Below are 23,089 nucleotides of genomic sequence, written 5' to 3'. Positions count from 1 at the left end.
TTTTAAAAATTCATTTCCAAGTGGATATCCCCAGTATGGAGAAATCCAGTGGGCTTTTCTATGTTGACCTTGTATCTTGTGACCTTGTGGAACGCAATCATTATTTATAGGGAATTTTTAAAAATACATTTCCTGAGTTTTTTTTACATGGACAATCATGTCATCTATATATTGGAGCAGTTTTATTGCTTCCTTTCTAATGTATGTGTCATTTATTTATGTATTTAGCCTTATTACATGGACTAAAATTTCAAGTGCAATTTTTAATAGGAGAGTGAACATTCTTGCTTTGTTCTGGAATTTAGGAAGAAAGCATTTAATTTTTCAACATTAAGTTTGGTTCTGGCTGTAGGTTTTTTGTAGGTGTTGTTTGTCTGGCTAAGGTTTCCTACTTGCCCTAGTTTGATACAATATTTATTATGAATGGATGTCGAATTTTTTCACGTGCTTTTTTTCGGCTTCACTTGATATGGTCCTGTGGTTTTTCTCTAGTCTGTTAATAAGGTGGATTTTCTGTCTTCTGGAAGAGACAGTGTAGAATTGGTGCCAGTTCTTGAAATGTCTGGTAGAATTTACCAATGAAACCATGTGGGCCTGGAGACTTCTGGAAAGTTTTAACTATGAATTCAGTTTCTTACATACAGAGCTATCTAGGTTAGCAATTTTTCTTCCCTGGGGTGAGCTTGGGTAGTTTGTATCTTTCAAGAAATTGGTCCATGGCACCTTTCTCTCTCTCTCTCTCTCTTTCTCTCTCTCCCTCAAGGCAACTACTTCTAAATACCCTGGGGACCACTCCACATTTCTACACAATTGGTCTCCCGTAATGACAGACGAATACTTTGTTCCATAATCCACCACAGAGCCAAAGAGTCTCATGATTAATTTCCTTTCTTGTGTAACTTTTTAATTTTCCTAGAGTTTATTCCCTTTTGCCCCAGTCTGCCGTCTACACAAGCACAGTTGTTTCCAGGATCTCCTTCCCAGTCAGTGTTCTGCCAGGACCGCTTGCCCCTAGAGCCCAGACTCCCCAGGCCTCTCTGCCTTCAGCTCCCGCCTTGCTGCCCTCCCTGGGCTCATGGCCCTGCGGCTACACAGGGGCTTTGGGAGAGAGCCTCCCTGCTACCCTGAGCTGGAGTCTATGTTTTTGAGATCACATGTCTTCCTCTTTCTTTGGATTACTCCCTTATTTTTTTGAACACATCCTTAGGAAAATGATTTTTAACTCATTATTGCTGGGCTTGTCAAATCGCTTGCCTACGGTAGATATCACACTTTTTCTATGCGGAAACTTTAAAGCAGCCAACAGTAGCATCATGATCCCAGGTCGTAGGTGGAGATCTGCTGTGGCCAAGAAAGCGGTGGCTGAATCCTACAGTTGGGAGCAAGGCCAGAGGAGGAAGTGAGAGGAGGAAAGCTGACCGTACTCTCTCCGACTCACTGCCCGCCAGCGCTCCTCCCCGCTGACTTCCTAGAGAAAACCAAGGCCTCAAGCTGGAGCAGGACTTGAGACTGATTTCTTGCTCTGAGAAAAAAAATGAGCTGAAGGGTGGAAAAGTGAAAACAAAAGCTTGCTTCTTCCTGGCCTAGGATGGTGTCCTAGGCCATCGGTGTCAATTTAGCTGCCTATTCAGATGGATTGCCTGGGACTGCCTTGAGTCCAGGTTGAGATGGCTTGTCGGTCACTCTAGAGCTTGGCATGAAAGGACATCATGATTGACAGGAGTGTCTGCCTTGTCCTAGCTCCAGGAGTGTTCACTAAGCCTGAAGTAGAGATTTTAATACTAATACATGAAGATGAGCTGAAACAGCAGGGGTTTGTGAATCATTCAGATCTGTTGATCTAAAATAAATACCTCTATCTAAAACGAGGTATTTCATAAAACAGATATTTGGTGTCTACAATGGCCCAGGCACTGGGAATAAAACAGACAGTGCTGCTTTGGTTTTAAGAGAGTAGCTATGGATCTGAAGTTGGCAGACCAGGGTAACAGTTTGAGCCAGGCTCAGCTGGGCTGATGTGCTAGTCAGGGCCAGGCTCAGCTCATCTGTACTGGGCTTGCTGGTTTGTCTGTGGTCAGCTGCCAAGTTAGCTGGGGATAGTTGGTCTAGGGCAGCTCATCTGGTGCATGCGGTCTCTGCTCCACAAGGCCTCTCATCCTCCAGGAGGTTAGCTGGGGCTTTTCTCATGGTTGTGGTTGTGGTGGCAGTGATGGTGGTAGAGCACCAAGACTGAGCAGAAGCTCACATGCTTCTTGAGACCCAGCCTTGGAACTGGAACACAACTTCTACTGCATCCTGTTGGCCAAAGCAAGCCACAAGGCCAGCCCAGATATGTAAGGTGGGAAAACAGACTTCCTTCTTGATGAGAAGAGAGCAGAGTCTCCTTGCATATAGTGTTGGCACAGGGAGGAATATCTGGGGTTATTTTTGCAAGTCTTCCATCATGGTGACCCAGAGACTTACTCACCAAGGCACCTGTGTTTAGACAAATGGGTGGAATCAGAGCAGGGTGGTGACAGGAAGGTCCTTCTGGCATCTTCTGCTTTCTCTAGCAGCCTCCACTTCTCCCTGGCACATTCGGGAATGAGATCTATATCCTGTCAAGGGCAGCCCTGATTGCAGAGGAGAATGGAAGCCCCCTTGCTCCCTTGGGGTCATTTCTGGCCCTGAGGGCATTGGGCAGCGAGTATTAGGGGCTTGGTCCACACCATGGCCCACTGGGAAAGGAGAAATAGCCAACCAGTTCAGTGGTTTCTTGGGCTAGCCTGGAGTCTTTCCATCAGGAACGGATGTCCTCCCAGGTCTGCTCACCCTGGGGAATCCTATTTGGCACTAGACTTGATTCCAGGCAGACCAAGCCAGATGCCTTTGAAGCTGCTTCCCTTCCCTTTGGGCACCAGCCTTCCCTCCATATGCTGCCTCAGACCTGCCTCTCAGCCAGCTGTGCCAGGAGCAGTATCCGTTGTTAGGGCAGAGCTGTTGACAGAGGCCTGACTGTGCTGGCCACTCTCCCCTGACCCATAAAGGCAAAGGTTTGTGCAGCCCTGGGGCTCCAGGGAAGACTCTCAGAGTGGGTTGAACTTTCTTTATCCTTTCAAACTCCCTGCCAGCACCTTCCACGTTCTTCAGTAACTGCCTTAAACCTAAAATAAGGACATGACACACATTTTCATTAAAGAAAAAATAAGCACCCATAATTTGACTGGACCCAAACCCATCCATTTGTACAAGTCTCAAGTATGATTTGTAACTTAAGTAAGTAAAATTTGTATCTCAAGGAAGTAATCATCTCCCCTCCTATATATAGGAAAATGTGTGCCTCTCTGGGCACCAGAATCTCTCAAAGGAGGCAGTCTCGGTGGGAAGTGAGACCCAGGGAACTCAGCGTGGGGCTGGGTTCCTAAGTCCTCAGTACTAAGATTGAGACATGATCAGAGGCATGGGGCATGTTGGTGGTGACTGGGAGGGAACTGGAAAGTCCCCAGGCCATCCTGGGCCCCGCTCTTGTCATTTGGTTGGCCACTGTCTGAGACATTTTCCCTTCTGCTGGAGATCAGTTGCCTCTGGACGTTAGATGGAAGGGGAGGGTGCTGTGAGCCCTGGACCAGCCCTTCCCCATACTCACCCCATCTCTGAAGAAGGGTTGGGATCAGAGAGCAAGACCAGCAACTGGTTGCATTGCCCAGGAAGCCTCACCTGCCCTTGGGGAACTGAGAGCATCAGATGAAACCCGGGTTGATTTGAACCAAGAGAGAGGACCACTGAGCTCCAAGACAGGGGTCTCTGCAGGATCAGAAGCAAAAAAAAAAAAAAAAAAAAAAAAAAAAAAGGCATCCAGAGAAGCATCAGACTGTGGTGCGAAAACATACAAACATGTTAGCATCACCTCAGTGCTCCTGCAGTTTGGCCTTTTCTCTGCATGACAAAAATAATCTAACTAGTAAGATAATGTGTTCATCCCACAACTATGTCCTGAGAGGCTAGCACGGGAAAGACGCTGTTCTGGGAGGCAGTAGGGCCTGAGGCAGCACAGCAGGTGGTGAAGACTCCTAGGCCTGGCTCGGTCTTGGCTCGGATCCTTCCTGGTTGACTGATCTGGGCCAAGTTCCTGCCCCTTGTGAATCAGTTTCTTCCTCTGAACAGTGGAGATAACAGACATTCCCATCTTGTGGGGTCATAGCCAAAGAAATGAATCATATTCAAAGACCGGGTCTATAACAAATGCTCAATACATGACAGGAGAGAGAAAGATGTGGCTGACACAGTCCCCACTACCACTTAGCTCACCAAGCAGGAAGAGGAAAACCAGACAAGTTAGAAAAGTATCAGAGGGCCAATGATGCCTGAGCAGGGTGCCGCACTGGAAGGTGGCCACGAGCCTACTCCAGGTTAAGCAAGCAGGTAGGGGCTGTCTAAGGAGGAAACATCTGAGTTGAAATGGAAAGACAGCTCTAGAGGACTCAACTCTAGAGGACCTGGGCGCAGATTCCCTGGGCAGAGGACCCAGCCATTGCAAAGGCCCCGAGGTGGAAACCGCTTGTGGAGGTCCGCGGTGAGAGGGCCTGGATCCCACAGGCAGCATGGGCAAACGGGAAGGGGAAGGATCAAATGACAGCTGTGTGCCTGGGCACGTTGCCTGGGTCCTGAGCCTTGGAGTCTTTATTCTTGGAGTAACTAACCTAGATGGTGGTGAAAACTAAATAAAAAGTGGGATGTGTTTTCAGATTTTCCTATTCTCTCTTAGGGGAAAATCCCAAGTGTTTCTGAGTGGATCGGGAATGGGGCAACAGAAATCTTCCCCTCCTGCACCACAGCAGTCCTGTCCCACCTCCCCTCCCTGCATCCTCACTTGCTTTCGTAAAATGTGTATTTCCCGGAGACAGAGGTCAGAGGCCGGACTGCATCACGCCCCTGCCTAAACCCCACAAAAAGTCTCCTTACCCCTGAGAATAAAGGGAAACGCTTCACCATGGAGCTGACAGAATGTATTAGTTTTTCGTTGTTGCCTTCTTGGATTCCTTTTTATCTACGAAAGTTTCTCTCTCCTTCTGTATTCATATTGTGTTAAATCCCAAATGGAAATAGGCTAAATGTGCTGCCATTTCTGCTGGCAGGAGGCCTTCAGGCTGTGGGATGTGAGGAGAAGGTTCATGTGCCAGGCTTGTGTACCTAGGAGGGGATTGCAGCTACTGGATGCTATGTGTGTGGACCCCAACCTCCCTGCTTGGCATGGGCACTGGGGGCCTCAGAGACTCGCCAAAGATAACACTGAGGCTGTGAAAGGCACAAACCAGTCCACAGATGCAGGTGGTATCTGGACACAGGTTGGCTGGGCAGCAAGCAGGCGAAATGGGGAAGGTAGGTTTGGGTGGTAAGATGAGCAAGAGATTGTCTTTGATTCATACTTACTTCATTCCTTCACTCCTCATTCACTTATTCATTTGTTTGTTGATTGAAATGAGCATCTAGTGTACACTCAGATCCTGTTCTCAGCGTTGAGGATCCCAAGTTGTCTAAAATTTGTTTTCTGTCCTCAAGAATGCCAAGGGGCCGGGGAGAGGTGGCTGGGAGGGTGACCAAAGGTGGACGCCTCGAGGGGGTGCTGTAAAGTGAGAGGGTGAAGGAGGCAGGACTCACAACAGTTTCCGTGCACCCCTCTCTAAGGTGAGTCCAGCTATCTTGCCACACCAGGGGGCTGGAGAAGGCACACTGGGATTTAAATCCTGGAGAGGCCACCGTGGCTCAGGGACTTACACAGCTTCCGCCCCTGTCAAGTGGGTGTCGTAATGGTGCCACGTCCTGGCCTGTCACAGTTCCTGTGTGAAGTGTGTCCGCAGCGCTGGCTCTTGGCGCCTGCTGTTGTCATCGCTCCCATAACTGTTTTAAAAAGCAGACCAGAATGGGGCTTGGAGTGTAAATGTAGAATTACGGGCAGCCAGCAGGCTGCAAACTCAAAGTACCCTGAGCATCCTGGGATGCAGAGCCCCAAGGAGAGGCTCCAACTGGAGAGCTAGGTGGTTAATCATATGTCTCAATTTAGCTAAGACATGGTTTCCAGATATTTGCTCAAGCACCAGTCCAGATGTTGCTGGGAAGGGATTGTTTAGATACGACTAGCATTTAAATCAGCAGCCTTTGAGAAATGCAGATTTGCCTCCTAATATGGGTGGTCCTCATGCCAAAGACTGAGGTCCCCGAGGAGGGAGTTCTGCCCACAGCCTTCTGCCTTTGGTCCCAAGCTGCAGCATCACCTGTGACTGGCCCTGTGTCTCCAGCCTGCTCCTGCCCTGCGAAGGTTAGACTTGCCACCCCCGAAGCTGCGTGACAGTTCCTTAAAATTTCTTAAAATTGGACTTGCCAGCCCCCATAATGGCACAACAGTTCCTTAAAAATCTTTCTCTCTCCATATATTAATAAGTATGTTGTATATATGACAGTATTACATATGTATACGTGTGCATGTGTGTGTATACATAATATACATCTCTTTCCTGTTGCTTCTGTTTCTGCAGAGAGCTCAGACTAATCCAAAGGCCTCGGGCAACTCCCCAAGTGAAATTCTCTCACTTCCCCCAGAAGCGCCCACTTTCTCTCTTCGTGTATGTGGGCTGAGTAGAGGTCCCTGGCATGAAGAGTAGTAGAGGATTTATAATCCGCCTCTGACTCGCTTGAAAATAAGAGTAAGTTCTGGAGAAAACACATTCACAAATTGAACATGACTCAGACGCTGGAGGCTCCGAGCCTTGGCCAGCAGGCACACATTTGGCAAGTTGCTTGGTCCTTTCAGAGACCCAAGGCATCAAAACATCTGTGTTCCCATTAACAAAATGCTGACATGACGCATAGCTGTGGCTTGGGAGAAATCAGCATGGGAGATGGCCCCTCCAAGTCTACGGGTCATCTGTGGCCATCAGAGGTCTCAGGGCTCTATTGTCACCAAGGAGGCTCTGAAAAGGTGTCGTTGTGCCAAGACTGTCACTGTGAGGAAGACCATCGAGCCAGGTCACAGGAGAACAGGGGCCCCACGGACCAGTCCCCATGTTCCTGTACATACCCCTGGAGCCTCTCCATGCCCTTTGGTGCCTTGAGAGCAGGCTCCCGATGTGCCTAAACAGCATGGCGGACTGGATAGGATGGGAAGGGTCAGGCCTGCTGGGTTCAGGCAGGGGACCAGGTGAGCCGGGGGATACACACCCATTTTTGGCTGTGTCCACCCCTGGACCAGAAGGTGGGGTCTGGGGTCATGAAATGTCTCTGGAGGCCCAGCCGTCCTGGGGTGGTGGTTGGTTCTCAGAGGAAGGAATCCTTGTGATGTCTGAGGAATCTTCCGTGGCCCCTCTGGAGTAAACACTGAGAGAAAAGCCTGGAGGGGAGACGGACAAGAATTCCCAGAGGCGGGCAGCAGTGGATGGAGTGTTCAGGGGGCCTGCGTGCTCCCAAGAGCCTTAAAACCAGCTCCTCCCCTCACCTAGCTCTCAGCACTGGCCTGCGTCTTCCAGAACCATCCATGCCACCTCTACCCCAGCTTGGGAAAACCCGGGTGGGGTGACATCTGTTGTTCCTTCTCTAACTGGTTCTCATCCTCTCTGCAAACTTTGCCATTGGTGTCAAGTTAGATGGAGTACTCGCCGCTTTAAAGAGTTTCATAACAGAAACGGTAAACCTTGATATTTTTCTCCTCAAATATGGAAGAGTTTCACTGAATGTCTCTTGTTGGTTTCATTTCAAATAAGTTATTAATTCAAAGAAATGAAAACTATTTGTCATTGTTTATTGTCAATGGCGTAAGCTGGGGATGGAGACCGGTTTTGAAGGGTTAGAAATTTACACCATTTGAGGGGATCTCTCTAAGAAAAAAGATTTAAAACGGGGGCCCCTCAGGGACCCTGGAAGAGGCCTGGGGAAGTGAGGGCCCAGAACACAGCTTCTGGAACCTGCTCTTTCCTTCCTGGTGTGTGGGGGCCTTGCTGCCCTGCCTGGATCTGACCTTCACCCAGTCCCACCTTGGTGAGCGGGAGGTCAACTCTGGTGGGCTGTGCGGACCCTGGGGTTGCTTTTCATAGTAGGGACCTGGGACCTGAGATGGGAAAGCCCTGCCCAAAGCCAACCCTTCACTGAATAGCAGCTGGACAGTCCCTGAGGGTCTGGCCGGCTTCGTGTCCGTCCATAGCCCCTCACATCACCTTCGGCTTGCCCTCGGGTCAAGGGCCACATGTGCATAGAAGGAAATGACCTGCTCCCATGCAGGGTGCCTCTTGGCTCAGAGCAGGGGAGGGTGACACGTATGGGAGGGGAATGGCAGAGAACTGGGGCTGTGGGCAAGGAGTCCCTTGCCCAGACTGAAAAGACCACATTGAGGAACAGAAGCAGAATTGAGATGCAGAGACAGGTTGCTCTGCTTGTTTACATGAAAATGGTCCCACAGCCAGTGTTGAGGGGAATGGGCTGATGTAGAACCTGCGTCTGGTGGGCTTGTGTGATGACGTCTGTGCAAGTGACCACCTGTGTCTAACTCAAGACTTGAAACCCAATGAAAAGTCCACAGCACTTGTCTCTGGTTGTGGGACTTGTTCTTTGTTTGAATGCGTTTTTCTGTATTTTGAATTGTTTTGCAGAGATTATTCTTTCTTTTTATGATCAAGCAAAATGATAAAGCTTTCTCACTTTGGAAAAGCGAGGCTCTGGGGTCTCAGGCCCCTTGCATGACCTCATTTGTCCCCATAATGCGGGCCCCGTGGATGCCTGTCTTGGTATGTAAAGATTCCGGCTTCATCACCTAGCTTTGCAAAAGAGCTCGGTGATGCCTGTGCCTGTGCCGATTCAGGTGACAGATGAGCATGAGGGCCATGATTTTGTGCCCCAAATCTAGCAATTTGGGATCCAGGACCTGTCCTGTTAGGAGCAGCTGCAGCTCAGATCCTCAAACCTCACACCAAAGGTACAGATACTCTCTGCTTCCGGGTTCCCTGGCCCCACCTTGGCATGCTGGCTTGCCAAGAGCAGCAAGGAGCTTCCTTGTATCACACTCTGTTTCGTTAGCCTCCCTCCAGAGAGGCTGGAGGCTGGGATGGGCCAGAGCCTTGGCAAGTCAGCCTGCAGCCTTTCCGTCTCCCTCCCCACCTGGGATGGAGATGCAGCCTTGGTTTGCTTGGTCTTGAGGATGTTTAAGGTTTTTCAGTGGCAACTGGTAAGCTGAGCACATCTCACCTCCAGTGAGCACTAGGGAGAAAGCTGGTGCCAGGTGCCCACGGAGCAGGAAGTGTCACTGGAAGCAAAAGGCAACTGTGCCCAGAGCTAGTAGCACTGAGGTTAGAGAGAATCGGCTGCCCAGCAGCCAAGTAGAAAACGAACCCTGTCCCTCCACACACATACTCCCCTGCTTCCTTTATTTCCTGGAGCCCCAGGCCACCACCCCAGGTTTTTGGCATGATGCTTGCCCTTCCCAGCACAGCCGTTGACACAGATTTCTCCCGGCTTCACAACTGAGCTGTCCATGTACCCAGGGCAGCTGCAGCTCCGTGAGCCCTCTTTCAGCTGTCAGGGCCTGGCCAGCTTGTATCACAGGAGGCAGCTGCTTACCTGGCTTGCAGTGGGCAAGGACGCCTCCTCCACCTTCCCTCCAGGCTTCCTGCCCCCCACTTCCCAGGCGCGCAACCTAAACTTTGCACGGGAGTTAGAAATCTACTGTAGGACATTTGGGCTCAGTCCTATCAATCCCTAGCGCAAACTCATCAATAAGATCATTTACCACACAGGAGCCTGTGAGAACAAAGGAGCCGGTCCATTGGGGTGGCCAGGGGAGCTGAGTGGGAATCAGAGTTCCCAGCCTGGCTCTACTGCTCTTAAGCCCCATGATTTGGGGCAAGTTGTTTGACTTTCAGTCTCCATATCTTTCTCTATGAAATGGAGACAAGGCCCACTCCTCCACAGGGTTGCTGCCAGCTAGTAGCTGAACTATTCTTTGCTATAGCGAAGAAGCTCTTTGTGGACCGAAGTACACAAATGTAATTGACATATAAACCATGAAGTCAACTATAAAAGCAGAGCCCCCCCCACCAGCTTTTTTAAGGAAGGGGACATGGGTGTGGGAAATCAGGTTTGGGTGGGAGGGCCTCGAGGTGCTGGGCAGGTAGGGGATTGCAGGAGGTTGTTCCGGGGTGCCCCAGGACCTGCATGGGAGGAGCCACAATGGGGGAGGAGGAAGGAAAACAAACCAAACTTCTCTTCCGAGCATCGTCAGGCCCTGGGTATGGTGGAGGCCCAGGAGCCCCCGTGGATTAACGAGTTCCAGGGGCAACTGGGGATTCAACTTTGTCAAAAGCATCCATTCAATCTGGCCAGTGAGTCTCCATTCGGTGAACTCTCCACGGGCAGAGGCCTGGCAGCCTCCTCGGGAGAGCGACAGTGGCTCCTTTTCCACCGAGGTGGTGGTGTTTCGCTGGTGAGGCTGGAAGCCGCCCAGGCTGTGGGGGCCACATGCCTCCCCGCCAGTTTACTGCCCCACCGTCTCTTAGACAGTTTTTAAAAACTATAAAACCAATACTCCATAGGAAAAAAATTAAGTATAAAAAATGAAATTAAGGCCAAGGGCAGTGGCTCACACCTGTAATCTCAGGACTTTGGGAGGACTAAGTGGGCAGATCACCTGAGGTCAGGAGTTCAAGACAAGCCTGGCCAACATGGAGATAACCCATCTCTACCAAACATACAAAGACTAGCAGGGCATGGTGGCAGGTACCTGTAATTTCAGCTACTAGGGAGGCAGAGGCATGAGAATCGCTTGAACCCAGGAGGTTGAAGTTGCAGTGAGCCGAGATTGTGCCATTGCACTCCAGCCTGGGTGACAGAGTGAGACTATGTCTAAAAAAAAAATTAAATTAAATTAAACAAAAACATAGTCCATACGGGTATCTCTAAAGATAACCATCCTCATTGTACTGATGTATCTCTCGTCCCCTGTGCAGGCGGCAGAGCCCAGGCTGTGCTGTGGTAACACACAGCCCCCAGTGACTGGGAATGGACTTAGTAGAGGCCATTGCTCCACAAGGCTGAGGTCCCATCACTCCCCACCTGATTCACCCCGTCTTTACTATTTTTCATGTCCTGGCTCTTTTTCTCAATTAGGCAATTAATTTTTGTTGAGGAAGGGTCTCGCTCTGTCACCAAAGCTGAGAGCAGTGGTAGAATCATGACTCACTGCAGCCTTGACCTCCCAGGTCAAGTGGTCTTCCCGCCTACAGGCATGTGCCACCATGCCTGACTCATTTTTTATTTTTGACAGAGATGGGGACTCAGTCTGTTGCCCAAGTTGGTCTCAAACTCCTGGATGCAAGTAATCCCGAAAGTGCTAGGATTACACGTGTGAGCCACTGCACCCAGCCTGCCCTGGTTCTTTTTTTTTTTTTTTTTTTTTTTTTTGAGACGGAGTCTCACTCTGCTGCCAGGCTGGAGTGCAGTGGTATGATCTCAGCTCACTGCAGCCTCCACCTCCAGCGTTCAAGTGATCCTCCTGCCTCAGCCTCCCAAGTAGCTGGGATTGCAGGCGCATGCCACCACGCCCAGCTAATTTTTTGCATTTTTAGTAGAGACAGGGTTTCACCATGTTGGTCAGGATGGTCTCGACCTCTTGATCTTGTTATCCGACCGCCTCAGCCTCCCAAAGTGCTAGGTTTACAGGTGTGAGCCACCACGCCTGGCCCTGTCCTGGTCCTTAAAGGCAATTGAGGTTGGAAATATCTAGTTTGGTTTTGTTGCTGTTGTTGTTTTGAGATAGGATCTCACTGTTCTCCAGCCTGGAGTGCAGTGTTGTGATTGCAGCTCACTGCAACCTCCCTCCCAGGCTCACGCAATCCTCCCACCTCAGGCTTCCAAGTAGCTGGCACTACAGGCATGTACCATTGGGCTCAGCTAATTTTTTTGTTTTTAATTATTTTATTTTATTTATTTTTGAGACAGAATCTCACTCTGTTGCCCAGGCTGGAGTGTAATGGTGCAATCTCAGCTCATTGCAATCCCCACCTCCCAGATTCAAGCATTCTCCTGCCTCAGCCTCCTGAGTAGCTGGGATCACAGGCGTCTGTCACCAGGCTCAGATAATTTAAAAAATATTTTTAGTAGAGGCTGGGTTTCACCATGTTGGCCAGGCTGGTTTTGGAACTTCTAACCTCACATGATCCACTCCCTTCAGCCTTCCAAAGTGCTAGGATTACAGGTGTGAACCACTGCACCAAGCTGAATCGTTAAATTTTTTGTAAAGATGAGGTCTCACCATATTGCACAGGCTGGTCTTAAACTCCTGGGCTCAAGCAATCCACCCACCTTGACCACCCAAAGTGCTGGGATTACAGGCATGAGCCACCGCACACCCAGCCAGGAAACCTTGAGATCTTTAACATTAAGTAGAATGCTGGCACCTTGGGAGAGTGGCCATCTGCCATCCAGGGGAGACCTCCCTAGAAACTAACACTGCCGCTGCCTTGATCTTGGACTTCTAGCCTCCAGAACTGTGCGGAAAGTTTCTGTTGTTTAAACAAGCAAACAAAAAGTATGATGCTGGGTGCTGCTTTAAGTTAGGTAATCTTTATCATGATAACCCTGATACTCCATTTTCTGTCTTTCTATGGCTTAAAAAAATCATCAGAACGAAACATTGACTTTTATTGAATGCCTCTTCAACTCTAGTTGGTTTTTTTCTTATTTTCCCTGTTATATATCTTTAAAGTATAGAAACCATTGGGCATTCCTGTTTTGCCTGTTTTACATGTATTATTGGCCCTTCGCTTTTAAAAATGTCTAAGAGTAACAGAAAGAAAATGTTTGCCGAGGCCCAGGTTTCAGAGAGTTAACTTAGAGCGAAGACTTAGAGAGAATCTCTGTTGGAGTGACAGCGTGGTGATTACAAGGCTCTTTGGGTTCAAATAACTGTTCATCTACCCAGTCATTTAGAGTCATCTGTCCTGCCTGCATCTTGTTTTTGTCAAGGGGTGAACTGGGGCTACCATACATGTGCTTGGGTCTGTCCAGCTGCAGGTCACTTTCACGTTGCTTTTGGTGAGCCTCAAATGCAGTTTGGACCCTGTAGCTTGCATGGTTTCGGAAGCTCAGACGAGCATTTGGTACTGACCCAGTCTCAATGGGTGGTGGTGGTGATGTCTTCTCTCCACAGAACTGTCTCAACAAACAGCAGCTCATCTCGGCCATCCGCCAGCTGCAGCAGCTGCTGAAGGGCCAGGAGACGCGCTTCGCCGAGGGCATCCGCCACATGAAGAGCCGGCTGGCCGCGCTGCAGAACTCTGTGAGCAGGGTGGCCCCAGATGCCCCTCCAGGTGGGTCCCCACGTCAGCACTGAGGAGGTGGCAGGGCAGCACTCAAGCACTCGTCCCTAGATGCTCCCTGTGGGAAGCCCCTGTGCCATGCCTCACCCATCCCCCCTCACCTTCCATCTTCCATCTGTGGCCCATTTTTAACCCTGATTGGTGGCAGTGGGGGTGGGGTGAGTGCATTAGAAAGGCAGCTGCCCTCTTTCTTCTCCCTCGGTCTGAATGTCACCGCGTTTTCTCTTAAGCCTTTTCATTCTATCATATCTTCATATTGACCGGACTGTCCCAAGGCACCACTTCTAGATCACACACTGCTTTTCCCTTTCCCATCTACAAGTTGGATCCAGTTTTGGTTTTGTTTTCATTTTTTATTTTAGTTTAATATAGTTTTTTTAAAGCAGCTTTAAGTTCATAGCAAAGTTGACTGGAAAGCACAGAATTCCACCATACTTTGAATGTGTACATGCATACACACACACACACCCAGCCCACACCAGTGTGATACACTGGTTCCAGCCCATGAACAGGGTTGGCTCCAGTTCTTCAGACGTGAAAGTGCATCCTCCAGGGAGTCCCTGTTAGTACCAGGGCGGTTGGGAGACAAGGGCCACTGAGGACAAGCTCCACTTGTCTGTTGAGGCTACAGCGGGCACCCCAGACTCCCTCCCCTGAGGGCAGGACTCTGACAGACACAGGGACACTTTTTCCTGCTTGTCCCGTAACAGCTTTCACGCCGCCAAGGCACTGAGATGGGCGGCTGGTTTTCCCCTGGTCTCTTCTCAGAGTGCTGGGGGGCAGGGGACAGTCATCATGTTCATTCAAAGTCAGGAGCCTGTGGAATATCTGACATCATTTACTCACTGCAGACACATTTATCAAGGGCTGTCTTTGTTGAGTGAGTTGAAGTTTCCTGGGGAAGGCGTTGGATTTCCTACCTTCTCAGAGTTGATGGTGGCAAATCCAATTCTCAACGGCACTGAGTCCGTTCCTGTTTTCCTTGGCTCCACAGCTGCAGAAATAACCACCAGCCAAGCCTCACACTTTCCAAGGCACTGTGAGGCCCAAGCCCTCACTGGGGCTCCACACACCCAAACTCCACGGGGCAGGCAGGGTGTCATTCCTTCCTGCTCCAGATGAGGAAACTGAGACCAAGACAAGTGGGTTGGCAGTCTGAGGCCCCTGATCTAGTGATTTTTTTTTTTCCTGCTAAAGGCTTGACTCCACAAAACCTTCCTTCTTTTCATGGGGTCAGAGCTGCCTGCAGTCCCTGACTAGGAGTTTCAGTGGAGCCCACAGGGAATGTTATACAATTCCCCTGTCCATGTGAGAGGGTCCTGCCCACTAGACAGATGGAAAGGCAGCTTATATTACATTATTCATCCTTCTTTCCAAGATTCAGGGGCTTTCATCTCTGAAATGTACAATATTTTTAAAAGTGGCAAATTCTCTTTTTAAAAAATTGCCATCATGTATTGTATCTCTAAGTCTGTGGGGGAAACCGTGCTGGGTACTTTATGTACACAGAGGCTGATCCTTTGACAGCCCTGCAGAGGATAGGAAGTTGTCAGGATTCCTTTTCAGGGTGGCATGGGGGTTGGACCTGCACCTGGAGGAAGGCCAGACACTTTCCCAGATCAAATGGCACATAGTGGAAAAATAATCTTACTGCTTTTTTAAAGAGAGACAAGGTCTCACGCTGTCACCCAGGCTGGAGTGCAGTGGATGATCCTAGTTCACTGCAGCCTCCCAGGCTCAAGCGATCCTCTCACCTCAGCCTCCTAAGTAGCTAGGACTACAGGTGCACACCACCACACCTGCCTAATTAAAAAAACTTTTGTAAAGATGGGGCCTCACTATGTTGCCCAAGCTGGTCTTGAACTTGAATTCCCAGGCTCAAGTGATCCTGCAGCCTTAGCTTCCCAAAGTGCTGAGATTACAGGCACATGCTCTGTGCCCCGCCTCTTGCTTTTTTTTTTTTTGGGGGGGAATTTGTTGGGAGTCAGGAAGAATAATTTCTAGTTCTGGAGAATTCTTGGTCTTCCTTTCTGGCTTCCATATGAAGTATCTCCGTCCTATTTTCCTGGTCTTTCTTTCCTGGGTGCACCATCACAACCGATCAGCTTTAGGGCTCATCCAGAGCAGCCTCAGTGGATTCATGGCCCCACGTTGCTGAGACTGCTTAGCTGTGGATCTCACGCCTTACACGCAAACTTTCCCCCAGAGGCGCAGGGAGCTTCACTGTGGCTCTGCACACGCCATAGCATGTGCTCCTCGTGAGCAGATCAACCAAGGGACGTGTTCTCCTCCTGTCATTGGAGAAGGGCCTTCAGCTCCCATTTGGGATGTGACTACAAATTGATTTTTAATTAATTTGTATCCATTCATCCACTCCATTCACATTTGTTGATCACCTACTAAGTGCCAGATACTGTTCAATCTATTCAGGTATGGTGTATTTGTGAGTTGCAGGCAGTTTTCCTTTGTTGAGGTTTTTAAAGATTTTTCATCCCCAAAGAGACCCTACTATTTTTCCTCAATGCATTTTAAACCCTTATAACACAATAAAGTACTAGGTTTTAAAAAGAACTCTAAAGTAATTTACTTCAGAGACTGAGGCAGCACCCCGGGAGCAGCTGAGTCCTGGGACGTGAGCTCTCACTCACTTCCTTCTCACAAGGTCATTACCACTGGGGCCCAACTTGGCGCTTTACTCAAGGAAGGTGATGCAGCAATGGGCAGATATTCCCCAATCACCAAAGGCCACCAAACACCCTTGGAGAGTCCGGCACCTCCCTCCTCCCAGCTCAGGCTGCCATGGGTGCTCCTCGAAGGACCCCAGGTTGCGTCCAGCCCACGTGGGATTTTGGGCAGAGCTACAATGTCCTGCCAGTTGCCCTCCTGGACCGGGAGGCCCCTCATGCTCCTTATTGGCCTCAGGTCCAGGGCAGCCCTGATCAGTGCATCCTCATCCTCATCGGGGATGCTGAGTGACTCTGTCACCTGCTTTGACCTGCACAGCTGAAACAACAGTTCTGTTTTCATCTGTTTAAAATACTAGCATGGCAAATGACACTTGGAATTTACCTTAAGGGCATTTTAGAAGTGGCTCTGAATTTCCATCTAAACTGAGTCCAAATCCAAGCTATCCCAGCTTTGGGCATCCGCTCATCGCCTACGCATGATGCTCTGTTGTAAAAAGAAGAGGGACAGGCTAGCTTCGCCCTGTCTCTCTCCAACCATGTCAGCCCTTCAGGAAATCACAGAGCAGCCAGGTTTGGAACGATGCCTCTCATGTCCAGCTACTACCCTGACCTGAGCTTCTCTCCCCTTCCTCTTGCGTGGGCACTTCACGATCAAACCACAGCAGGAGTGATGCTGGGAGTCAGGCCGCTTCATGCCTGGGCTCAAACCTCCAGCGGCCCCATCTCACACAGAGAACAAATTGCATGTTCTCTTTTTTTCTTTCCAATGCCCCATGTAACTGTGCGCCCTCTTGCTCCTGTTGCCTGTCTGACTCATCTCTAACTACTTTCTAACTCGTCCCCTCTGCTCTAGCCCTGTTGCCCCCTTGACATTCCTCAGACCTGCCAGGCACACCCCCACCTCAGGATATTCGCACCAGCTGTCTCTCTGCCCTCCCCAGGCACCTGCCTGGCTATGCCTTCACCTTCAACTCGTTCTGGTGAGTCCTGCCCTGACCACCGTATTCAAAATGGTGCTCCCTCTCTGGCATCTCCAGCACTATTCCCTGCTTTCATCTTCTACATGGCCCCCCACTCTGCCATGGCTTATTATCTCCCCTGCTAGAAGGTGAGCTTCCTGAGGTTTGGGTTTTGTCTGTTTTGTTCATGGATGTAGCCCAAGATGCAATAAATAAGGTTTCATTCATTCATTTGTTCAAGAATGATTTATCAAGCATTCACTCTGTGCCAGGCAGTGGGCTGGTGGTGGGGATACACAGGAACATAGGCCAGATGCATTCTGACAGAGAGGACTGACAACGCATCTGGAAAGAAACAAGTCAGTAAGAAAATTCCCATGCTTACAAATGCTGAGAAGAGACCAGAGTGAGCACCTGGCGTAGAGCGTGCCTGGGGAGGTCTGGGCTAGGTGCGGTGGCCAGGAAACACGTGGGGAGGCTGTGGCATATGAGTGGAAACCTGGGGAGTGAGAAGGAGCCAGTTGTGGAAGCTCTGAGGAAAGAGCATTCCAGGCAGAGAGAAGAGCAAAATCCCAGGCCTGGAGCGGGGCTGAGCCCGGCCTGTTTCGGGAGACCTAAAGAAACCCAGTGGGCTTTGGTGAGTATGTGGCAGTGACGGGGTGGATCCTTGCAGGCTGGGCCTTCCTGTGCTTCGAGGCCCTGCACACAGCACTAAGTGTATCTGAGGCCCAGTCTCATCACCTTTTGCTGGGCAGGCATCATACCACCCATCCATCCCCAAGAAAGCTTTGAGGACTCGATGAGACGCAGCACATGGATGACCAGCACAGTGCACAGCCCGCAGCAGGCATGCAACAGAGGGCACTACAGATGGGAAGTCCTGTAACTCGGTGATGCCTGAGGACTGTGGTCCAGGACGAGGAGCTCATAATCCCTCCATCTCTCTTTACAGTTTCCTGCCCGGCTCTGAACGCCCCTGCAGATGGCAGAAAGTTTGGAAGCAAGTACTTAGTGGATCACGAAGTCCATTTTACCTGCAACCCTGGGTTCCGGCTGGTCGGGCCCAGCAGCGTGGTGTGTCTTCCCAATGGCACCTGGACAGGGGAGCAGCCCCACTGTAGAGGTATCATCCCTCCTTCCCATCCCACTGCCCTGGACCCATCACAGCATAGCAAGGGGTTGCTACACAGAACGTCATTGCTTGGAACATTTTCTGCTTGGTTCTTTAATCATTCCTCAACCACAGAACAGCAGCCAATGTGCCTGATCACTCACCTCCATGCCAGGTTGGGGCTGGTCTCTATCTTCATGAGCTCACTAAATCTTCACAATAATTTAGCCTCATTTTGCATATGGGGAAATTGAGGCACACAGAGGTTAAAGAACTTGCCCAAGGTTACACAGCTGGGGGCTGGGGGGCACAGTTAAGATGCTTCACACCTGGACACTGTGACCCCAGAGTCTGTGCTCCTTCACACCGCTCTGTTCTGGACACCGGTGACTGGTTCTTGTCAGTGTGAGGACAAGGAGCTGCCTTGGGTTGGGGAAAAGGACCACGCTCCTGTGGCTGCTCTGTTCAGGGCCTGCAGTCTGTCTGTGAGGCTGTTGGTATCCTCTGGGGCTGAGGATACCAACAGGTGTCCTTTCCATCTGCACTGGGACTTGGTATCAGCAGGCTCCGGAGGGTCCACTGTGTGGGGGAGGCATGGAAAGGCTTCTCTGTGCTGGGTTTTAAAACAGCACTTTTTTGATACAGAGGAAAATCAGCCTTGGCACAAATAATCTGTTGGCTTTTCAAAAACCCATGGTAAAAAAATCCTGGCTACTAGTCACCAGTCATTTTCAGAGCAAGGTTCGTGGGACATCTGCTGAGGCAGAATGTCCATGATTCTAGCCAAAGAGTTGAAGGAGAAACACAGACATTATGTAAACAAGAAGGTTGCAAAGAGCAGAGTAGAGAGAGGACTTTGTTTTTGTTTTTGTTTGAAACGGAGTCTCACTCTGTCATCCATGCTGGAGTGCAGTAGCGCAATCTTGGCTCACTGCAACGTCTGCCTCCCGGGTTCCAGCAATTCTCCTGCCTCAGCCTCCTGAGTAGCTGGGACTACAGGTGCCTGCCACCATGTTCGGCTAACTTTTGTATTTTTAGTAGAAATGGGGTTTCACCATGTTGGCCAGGCTGGTCTCGAACTCCTGGCCTCAGGTGATCTGCCTGCCTCCACCTCCCAAAGTGCTGGGGTTACAGGTGTGAGCCACCATGCCTGGCCAAGAGAGGACTTTGGATGCTTAAATTACTTGAAAACATAGAGGGACTCCAGAAAGTATGCCATCCTTAAAGATGAGTATGGACTGCCATGAGAAGCTCAAGGCAACCAGACCCACATTTACAATGTAGGCCTCTGTTTCCTGTCCCCTTGAAAGAGTGATGATGATTCAAAGGTTGATGACCAGCTCTCAGACCTATCTGGAAACCAGCCAGCAAATACAAGTCATGTAACATACAAACAAAACAGGGGAAATGCCAATATCTGGTATTTACCTACTTGACTCTGAAAGATCTCAAGCCAGGTTAAGCACCTCCTGGGTGATAAGCCATGTCAGGGAAGGTGGGTACACACAGATATTTCATTTTTATTGCTTTGGGTGTCAGTATTTTTAACTGATAGATTGAGTTACAGACCCTGGTTGGTTTCCTTCTCGGTCTGCTCAGTACTTTCAGGACCCATCTGCATTGCCATGCCTTGCCCCCTCCAGGGTGCACTCCCACATCTGATCTGTCCACTCCCTGCCATGGACACCTGATTGCAGTCAACTCCTGGCCACCACAAACAATGCTGACAAAGCCTTCTCATCCCCCGACGTTATCTCTGGGCTGTGTATCTGTGGCTGGAGGGGGCCTACTGGCTTCAGGCTCGCTTTGAACTGAGCACTGCCTGCTGCTCTGCAGAAGGGCTGCACCAGCCCACGCGCCCCCCAGCGGTGCTACAAGCAAAAACACATTTTACTTGTGTGTGTGCTGTCTTTTCTTGCTTGCTCAGATATTATCCAAATATTCTGTTCTTGACGGCAACATACATCTACGTTGTGCATCATGTGATTAAAACGAATAGATGAGTTCATCGGAGAAGACAGCAGAAAGAATGCCTTTTTAGGCAGATAGATACAAAACACTGGAGGCCCAGGAACATCATCTTAAGAAGTGGCTCAAACAAAGGGACACATAGTTGCTTGACAAAAGTGGAGACCAAAAGCACTCCCCACAGTCCATCTGCATCCTAGCGGCTGGCCAAGGATGCCTTCCTAGAGGATCCTGAGTGTGTCCATCAGCTTCCTTCTTGACCTTGGGTGCTTTAGTCATGCATTTGCACCTGCCTCACTGCAGCAGGACCCCTTAATGGAAAAGAGGGTCCTGCCACATCATGACTTATGCTGTGATGTTAAACATTCGGGTGCTCCAGAGTCACCCAGGAAGCTCATAAAAGGCAAATTCTGAAGTCTCAAAAGACCTACCAAGTCCGGACCTTTATAGATGAGACCTAAAACATCTGCATTTTTAATATGTTCCCTAAGTAATACTGCTGTTAACTAAATTTTGAGAAGCACCGCTTGATTCATTCTTGCTATTGCCAGAAGCAAAAAATATATTGAAAACTTTGAAGTGCTAATGCATTTTGGGCCCAAACCAGTCAGAATGACTGCCGGCCACAGGCAGGACAGTAGACTGTGCGTGTGTCATCTCTGTCCAGGGAAGGCGCCTGTTATGCTCACTGCTACTTGCCCTGATGTTTTAGGAAAGCCAAACCTACTCTTACAAAGATCAGAGCCCCCAACCCTGCTGGGCAGAGTTTGCCTGGAGGACTACGGTTTGGAGCAGACGGTCCCATCTGCCAGGCAACCAGCAAGTTTACTGACATTTCTTGTGGTCCAACGTGGTATCCTCCTGAGTCTTGTCCTTGGACTTAACGGCTCATTCCAGATGCACCTGGTGTTCTTTGTCTCTCCTCTCCCCACGGCTTTCTTCCTAGCCCTCTTTCCTTTTTTCCTGATCTTCACACCAAAGGGCTGCATGGTGCGGCGCCCCTGGGGATGTCTACTTGGGCTGCATGTGCCATCTAAACCTTGGGAAGGACTGACTCGGGGAACAAGGTGATGGCCAGTCCTGATGAGATCTTAGATGGAGATTTTTCTTCTCTTTAAGTGTAAATGGGGCCTGGGTATTGACCCCATGGTGGTGATTGAACAAAAACACTCATGCATTATAACCAAGCTGCTCCAGCAGCTGCTGGCCCTGGCCCCTCCTAAGTGTGTAGACTGTGCCTGCATTGACACTTCTGTTCACAGCAGGAATTGATGTGATTCATGGATATTGTCTCCAGCAACAGCCTCACAGCAGTGCCAGCCAAACCTGTCAGGAGGGAGAAATAGTGTTCCTGACTGCTGTTTGATAACCAATTGTGACAGCATTAAGGGTGTGGATGGGACACAGGCTGGAACTCAACAATCTAGAGACCAACCCTAGAAACTTACCAACAACCACTGAGCACACCCACTGCATGTTCCAAACCACCAGTCATGTGGTTGCCATATGTTATGACCACAGGGGGGACATAATCTTCTTAATTACAGAGAATTCATCTCAAGACCCAAAATATCAGTGCCAGCGACAAATTTGGCAGTACTGCCATAATTGTCCCACACTCCAGCCCCAGTCAGCTGCTTGGAAAGAGGGTGATGAACCCAACTTGGCAGGGAAGGAAATTACACATAAGTACTCCATGAAAAAAAAGCAGGCAGGACAGGCGCAGTGGCTCACGCCTGTAATCCCAACACTTCAGGAGGCTGAGGCGGGCAGATCACTTGAGGTCAGAAGTTCAAGACCAGCCTGGCCAACATGGAGAAACCTCGCCACTATTAAAAATACAAAAATTAGCCAGGTGTGGTGGCAGGGGCCTCTAATCCCAGCTACCCAGGAGGTTGAGGCAGGGAGAATGGCTTGAACCTAGCAGGTGGAAGTTGCAGTGAACAGAGATCATGCCACTGCACTCCAGCCTGGGCGACACAGCAAGACTCTGTCTCGGCAGGAACAAAGAAAAAACAGCAGGCAGAAGTGGGGTCCAGAACTCCAGAGTGGAAAGCAGCCACTTGGCTTTCTCCATTTCTCCATTATTTTCCTTCCCCCCCGCCCTTCTTTCTCTGAAGCCATGTTTTTAAGATGTAAAAGCTTTCTGAATTAGGAACCATAGCTGAAGCTCTTGTGCTTTTGACAATGTGGGTAACCAAAGAAACGAATTCGAGAGATATAAATACCGTTGTCACTTATCATCATGCTGGTGAAAATGAATCTTTTGTCAGCCGTCCCCACCCTTTATTTTTAACCTTCATTCTTTTATTAAGCCAATTTTTACTGAGCACCAGCCATGCACAAAGCCTTGTGCCAGATGCTAGGGGCTCAAGCCCGAATCTCACAGACATGGCCCCAGCCTCTGTGGCACACAGGCTAAGCAGGGAGGCAAAGCAAAGCAGGCAGCCACACATCAAGGGAAGCGAGCTGACGTTTGTGGTGAGGGCCACACAGAACCTAACGGGGGATAGTAAACAGCATGGGGCATGGAGCAGTTGAGGGCTTCTGAGCAGAGGACAATGACACTGAGACGAAAGGAGGAACGGGATCTAGACAGGCAAAGAGCAGGTAGTTGGGCAGCCTAGGGCAGACACTGTTTTAAGAAAAGGAAAGAGGGGCTGGGCATGGTGGCTCACACCTGTAATCCCAGCACTTTGGGAGGCCAAGGCGGCTGGATTACTTGAGGCCAGGCGTTCAAGACCAGCCTGGCCAACATGGTGAAACCCCATCTCTACTAAAAATGCATAAAGTTAGCTGGACATTATGGCGGGTGACTGTAATCCCAGCTACTCCAGAGGCTGAAGCAGGAGAATAGCTTGAACGTGGGAGGCGGAGTTTTCAGTGAGCTGAAATTGGGCCATTGCACTCCAGCCTGGGTGACAAGAGACAAGAGCAAAACACTGTCTCAAAAAGAAAGAAAGAAAGAAGAAAGAAAGAGAGAGAGAGAGAGAAAGAAAGAAAGAAAGAAAGAAAGAAAGAAAGAAAGAA

At 49.7% G+C, this 23,089-nt stretch overlaps 1 protein-coding gene across 1 annotated transcript in view; it reads left to right on the top strand.

Moving 5' to 3' along the window:
- FBLN7 (fibulin 7) overlaps nucleotides 1-23,089 on the top strand; it is a 49,520-nt gene that overhangs the window by 7,297 nt on the left and 19,134 nt on the right. The window contains exons 2-3 of the mRNA XM_017549821.2: nucleotides 13,166-13,325; nucleotides 17,933-18,103. Of these exons, the coding sequence (XP_017405310.1) occupies nucleotides 13,166-13,325; nucleotides 17,933-18,103 (331 nt within the window). The remainder of the gene's footprint in view (nucleotides 1-13,165; nucleotides 13,326-17,932; nucleotides 18,104-23,089) is intronic.

The sequence above is a fragment of the Cebus imitator genome, unplaced genomic scaffold (assembly GCF_001604975.1).
Source record: "Cebus imitator isolate Cc_AM_T3 unplaced genomic scaffold, Cebus_imitator-1.0 Scaffold222, whole genome shotgun sequence".
NCBI classification, from domain to species: Eukaryota; Metazoa; Chordata; class Mammalia; order Primates; family Cebidae; genus Cebus; species Cebus imitator.
This window is presented reverse-complemented; position numbering and strand designations above follow the sequence as displayed.